We start from the raw sequence: 6,637 nt of genomic DNA, 5'->3' as shown, positions 1-6,637 counted from the left end.
ATGCCAATCCCATTCCCACTTGTCAGCAACCACTTTTTTTTTTACACAAGATGTATTTGTGATAATCAAAGACCTTATTTCAGGCATTTAACCAAATAACCCTAAAAAAATGCAACTGATGCTATCCACCTTTTTCTTCAACATGGAAGTAACATTCCAGTTATTAGTCGCTATTGGTAAATAACAAAGAGAATAACAACGCAAATGGTAAAACTGTTTGCGCTACACTCTGCTGAAAAAAAAAAAAAACAGCTAAAACCAGCCTAGGCTGGTTGGCTGGTCATAAAGATAAATTACAAACATCTGCATGAATGTCTGAATGGATACGCTGAATGAATAAGCTTTCCATTGATGTATTGTTTGTTAGGATAGGACAATATTTGGCCAAGATGTAACTATTTGAAAGTCTGGATCTGGATGCAAAAAAAATCTAAATACTAAGAAAATCGCCTTTAAAGTTGTCCAAATGAAGTTCTTAGCAATGCATACTAATCCAAAATTAAAGTTTTGATATATTTATGGTATGAAAATTACAAAATATCTTTAACTTTACTTCATTTCTAATGATTTTTGGCATAGAAGAAAAATCGATAATTCTGACCCATACAATGTGTTTTTGGCTATTGCAACAAATATACCCGTGCTACTAAAGACTGGTTTTGTGGTCCAAGGTCACAAATGGCCACATCCACTCTTAGTGGAAAAAAAAAAGTGGATAACCGATTGATATGCATTTGTTTCTTGACTGTTGGAATGCATAAATAATTCACAGGTGAGTTTCCTTACAAAACAGTTAGCACTTTATTGATGTGTATTGTTTATCAAAAAATAACAGCAAAGTTGTTGACAATAAGGCACTTGCATTTGAACTTTGAATTTGCTAATTTGATGGCACTATAAATAAATAACACTGAGGTGAGCCCACGGTTCATAAACTGCCCTGGCTGTGCTTGCAAGGTTAAAGTCTTATTATTTCTGACTTACCACCCTCTTTACTTAAAGTGCGTCGTCTTAATGTGTCCTTAACCCCCCCAGTACCAGCCGTTTAGATTTTTGACCACTTTGTACTCCTTATTTCTTCTAATATGATCGCAAATCCGACAGGCATTTTCAAGACCGTAAGATATACGCATTGAAACAAACTGTTTTCTCCAAGAGAAGTACTGCATGTATAGGTCCTCATTTTCGTCCAAATGTTTCAGATAATCAGCCATTTCTTTTGCGGATGGAAAGTCTTCCACATGGATGAAGGCATTACTTGGTATGAACTGCTCGTAGTTTTCTCTGGATGGGCCAAGAACAACAGGAACGGTGCCGAGGGCTAGAGGGTTATACAGCTTCTCGGTCATATAGTCTTTATGAACGGAATTCTCAAAAGACAAGTAAAATTTGCAACTAGACATCACATTTGAATATTCTGCATCACTAACTCGATTATTGAATTGCCTGCCATAAGCCGACACTTCAACGTGTTTCGCTAACTCGTTGTAGTATTGTACGCGCTTAAAGCTTGGGCTGTAGTTACTTACTATCCAACAAACTAATTTGTCCTTCTTTGGGATAGTATACTTTTTCTGTTCCTCCGTGGCCTCTGCGAGCCAACCGTAAGGCGCTGGAATGTCTGAATCTCTGCGGTAATTTGAAGTCAGGTTAAAAAGATTGTTTAGCGGGCCAATTGGGTTTGAATTACTTGGGGACTCCATATTCCACCAGATCCACTTCTGGAAAGCAGGTCTTGGGTCTTGTGGCATGTTGGAGATATCCCCGCTGATATCTCTATGATGGAACATAACCCCATGCGCTTGGTTATACAGACCTCTGTCGGCGGTTAAACGACAGCCGTGGATGTTGTAAGCTGTGCTACAGGGTCCAAGGCCAAAACCAATGCCAAAAGGCCACATCCAGATCAACAGAAGGGTTTCTGGTTCCTCTGATTCCTTTGGATTCTCTGCCTTCGCAGTAGTCGGCAGGGGTTTCGGTGCAGTTGTACCCATCGGGTGTTCGTCCGAGGTGATGTTCGCAGTGCACCTGTAGTTCTCCATCTCAAGAAAACTCAGGCAAGTTTCTGCACTTATGTTATTTATCTGGACTTGCGTAGGAGTGCATTTGAAGATGCTTATGCTTGGATTGCAGTACACATAGACTATAACACATGCTGTCAAAATCATACCAGCTATCATGGCCCAAGAGGTTTTTGAAGCTGGGTACATTTTGTTCACCCCTGATGATGAAAATATAAAAAAGGATGTCAATAGTTGGCTTAAAATATTATAAAATACAGTTGAAGTCAAAAGTTTACATGCACCTTTACCCAAATAAGAGGGATTATACAAAATGCATGTTCTTTTTTATTTAGTACTGACCTGAATAAGATATTTCACATAAAAGATGTTTACATATAGTCCACAGGATAAAATAATAGTTGAATTTATGCTTGATTCTTAATACTGGTTTTATCTGAATGATCTGCAGCTGTGTTTTTTTGTTTAGTGATAGTTGTTCATGAGTTCCTTGCTTGTCCTAAACAGTTAAACTGCCTGCTGTTCTTCAGAAAAATCCTTCAGGTCCCACAAATTCTGTTTTTCCAGTATTTGAACCCTTTCTTAACAAAGACTGTATGATTTTGGGATCCATCTTTTCACACTGAGGACAACTGAGGGACTCACATGCAACAATTACAGAAGGTCCAAGTGCTTACCGATGCTTCAGAAATGCATTAAGAGCCGGGGGTGTAAACTTTTCAGCAATATGAAGATGTATGTTTTTCTTATTTTGCCTACAAAAGATGCTTACAGGCTTCCCAGAAGACAAAATAAGTTTAATTTACCCTGATCCTTAAATTCCAAAAGTTTTTACCCCCATACATTTTCCTTCTGAAGCTTTAGTGAGCATTTGAACCTTCTGTAATAGTGGCATATGAGTCCCTCAGTGTGAAAAGATGGATCTCATAATCATACAGTCATTGCAGGGAAGAGTTCAAATACACAATGCTGAAAATCCAAAGAATGTGTTCAGGACAAAGGACTCATGAACATTATTTTCTCTTGTGGGCTATATGTCTTTTATGTGAAATATCTTACTCAGGTCAGTACGAAATAAAAAAATAACATGCATTTTGTGTGATTCCTCTTATTTTGGTAAAATAACGTTTCACAGATTCTGAAAGGTGAATGTAAACTGCAGTTATATTTTATTGTAAGGTGTCATTGTTACAGTGTAATTATACAGTACTGAGTAATTAATTTAACCACTTGTTAACCACTTGTTAGAATTAGGGTTATTTGCATGTAATAATGTATAATTAATTATTATAATAGTAAGTACATGTATAACGAGAACACTTTGAAATAAAGTGTTACCCAAACGTTTGACTTTCAACGGTTGGCTTTAACATGCATAAATGAAATATTCTGTATCACCTTGCTTTTTTAGTGTCCTTGTTACATGTAATAACAGTAAATTGTGCATAATAAATTATCTTAAACCAAACCCTTAAGTATATTACTGAGTGCTTAAATGTATTTTTAAATATAGTATAATGACATTCTAACAAGGACAACTCAATATTCGACTGTCAATGTAATGTATAAGGAATTATACACGTTTGCATATCTTACAGGCAAAGTAGATGTAAAATACATGCATTGTGTTATTAAACGATGCGCTACTTTTACTATTCTTGATATGTCTATTCACTTGCAAAATCTCTCTTTTATGTCGTGATTGTAAATCTACAACTTTACATAGCAGACGCATGCGCTCTATAGATGACAGGAAACCGGCATTATGGTCTAAGATGTGACCACTATAGAAATACTGATAAAACAGATAAATACTAAAACGATACGTCGTTCTCGTTGCCTCTTACAGTACTTTCAGTTTTGCCGACAAAAGTATTGTACATTGGCATTTCATCTGTAATTACTTATTTTCACTATACCTATCTATTTTCGATTTTAACATAAATCAGAAGTTGACTCACCTTTATTGAAAAAGCCTAAAAGATCAAAATTTGAATCCATGATTAGTCAGGTGCGTCTTGAATCATTTAACAACCATCCATGTTTGACGCGCTGGCCAGGTGAGGTGCTGAAGATGACGCTTTGCATATTTTTCATAGGATCTTTGGATATTAAAATGAGCAGATCAGCAGGTCACTGTCGTAACTCTTTTACATAATAAATACAGAGCCGTCCCAAGCTGGGGCGGGGCCCAGTGCAAGGTAGAGAGTGCGGGGCCCGGCCGCACCAGTTGCACCTGAATGAATGTCATCTCTTGTCAATTATAGCCCATGTTTCTCTGACAGCTTCTGCAACGCGAGCCACCATTTACTGTCTCGTAAACTGTTCCATTGTCAGGATCATCTTTCATTTATCTTTTATAGTAGTTAATTGTATGAATAGTTTGTGGGTTTTCCATTCTTCTGCACGTTTAAAAGAAAGTGCGCACCCATGTTAACCCAGAAAACCCGCATTTTTTTCTCTAACAACACAAATCTAATCAGCGCTTCTCTTGTTCATTTTTTTTAGGTAAGGGAGGAAGCTTATGTCAGGTGTCGTCTGTTTCAGTTATTTTAGCTGTGTAATTTATTAAATATTTCGTTATACCGCTTAATACTGCTAACTGGTTTTTTGATATCAAGATTTAATGTATTATCATCATAAACACTGATTTGTATCGGAAATAGTTTTTACGCTTTTACACTTTTTACTTAGCGGCTAATAGTAATCAATCGGGAATCTAGAACAGTTTACAGAAAATAAAATTTGCTTTAAACTGAAACAACAAACAAGAAACTATAAACTGAACCAACAAATTCCTGCAGAGGAAAAAAAAATACACACACACCCCATTAACTGTTAGCATTAAGTGTTAGCAATTATCAGTATGTTTTAGGCCATTGTATTAGGATTAATTAGATTTAACATGCCACCAATAAAAGGCAACAAATTACCGGTAGAAACCAACGAGGATCATTATAATTCCCATTATAACCACTGAAACCATTTTTTTTTTTCAGTAGCTGTGTTCAGTAACTTTATATTTCTCTCACCTAAGGACACCTACAAGGAGGTGTCAGGTTTAGCCGCTGGTCCGTTTAACATTGAACCTGATGAATGGCGTAACTTCACATTGTAGACGGGGAAATATCGATTAAAAACCGACTGGTAAGTACTGTTAACCAAGAAGTCTAAAGAAACACTATATTTTTTGTAAATACTATATTATTGAGATACTTAGCCATATGTAATTTATTTCTGAACGGATGGGCAAAAGATATTTTATAAATTCTCAAGTGTTCCGTTTTTCACCCATAAGTCTAGGGTTTATGGAGCCTCTAAAGTAGGGGTCCCCAAACTTTTTTCTGAGAGGGCCACATAATTTTCTTTTCTTTAATGGGGGGCTGGTCGGTTTATAAAAGAAAATACCATGGGCTGGACTGACTACTAGTTATTTTATGATTTTACCTGTATTTATTCTACCTTTTAATGCTAGAATAGTTTATTTTGTTATGCACCACACAGGAAAAGGATAATTTCTTTTCAAACGATATACAGGTGCATCTCAAATTAGAAAGTTCATGTATTTCAGTAATTCAACTCAAATTGTGAAACTTGTGTATTAAATAAATTGAATGCACACAGACTGAAGTAGTTTAAGTCTTAGGTCCTTTTAATTGTGATGATCTGGCTCACATTTAAAAAAAGGGCCTGGGCCTGGGCCTTAATTTGGGGACCCCTGCTCTAAAGGGACTTGGTGGTGGGGAAAAAAATTCAGGGGTGGGAGGAAAAAATATCTTACAAGGATATTTGCATACTCTTGCAAAACAAGTTGAAGGTGCGCTCTTTTGCAAAGATAGTTGCGTTCTCTCGCAAAAATATTTGCGCTCTTTTGCAAAGATATTTGTATTCCCTCGAAAACATTAGCATTTTTTTGCAAAGATAGTTGCGCTCTTTTGCAAAGATAATCGCGTTCTCTCGCAAAAATATTTGCGCTCTTTTGCAAAGATAGTTGCATTCTCTCGCAAAAATATTTGCGCTCTTTTGCAAAGATATTTGTGTTCTTTTGCAAAGATATTTTTATTCCCTCGAAAACATTTGCATTTTTTAGCAAAGATAGTTGCGTTCTCTCGCAAAGATAATTTGCACTCTTTTGCAAAGATAATTGCGTTCTCTCGCAAAAATATTTGCGCTCTTTTGCAAAGATAGTTGCCTTCTCTCGCAAAAATATTTGCGCTCTTTTGCAAAGATATTTGTATTCCCTCGCAAAACATTTGCATTTTTTGCAAAGATATTTGCGTTCTTTTGCAAAGATATTTTTATTCCCTCGAAAACATTTGCATTTTTTAGCAAAGATAGTTGCGTTCTCTCGCAAAGATAATTTGCACTCTTTTGCAAAGATAATTGCGTTCTCTCGCAAAAATATTTGCGCTCTTTTGCAAAGATATTTGTATTCCCTCGAAAACATTTGCATTTTTTTGCAAAGACAGTTGTGTTCTCGCAAAACATTTTTATTCCCTCGCAAAGATATTTACGCTCTTTTGCAAAGATAGTTGCGTTCTCTTGCAAAACGTTTGCGTTTTCTCGCAAAGATATTTGCGTTCTTTTGCAAAGTTTTGGGAGGGAACGCAAATGTT

General features: G+C 36.3%; 1 protein-coding gene across 1 annotated transcript; it reads right to left on the bottom strand.

Annotated features, from left to right (window-relative positions):
* Positions 1-926: 926 nt before the first annotated feature.
* LOC141289514 (4-galactosyl-N-acetylglucosaminide 3-alpha-L-fucosyltransferase 9-like) lies at positions 927-1,997 on the bottom strand. The gene has a single exon (XM_073821621.1). The coding sequence runs from the start codon at positions 1,992-1,994 to the stop codon at positions 1,023-1,025; it is 972 nt and encodes a 323-aa protein (XP_073677722.1). The 5' UTR covers positions 1,995-1,997; the 3' UTR covers positions 927-1,022.
* Between the last annotated feature and the right edge of the window lie 4,640 nt (positions 1,998-6,637).

The sequence above is a fragment of the Garra rufa genome, chromosome 17 (genome assembly GCF_049309525.1).
Source record: "Garra rufa chromosome 17, GarRuf1.0, whole genome shotgun sequence".
Taxonomy (NCBI): domain Eukaryota; kingdom Metazoa; phylum Chordata; class Actinopteri; order Cypriniformes; family Cyprinidae; genus Garra; species Garra rufa.
This window is presented reverse-complemented; position numbering and strand designations above follow the sequence as displayed.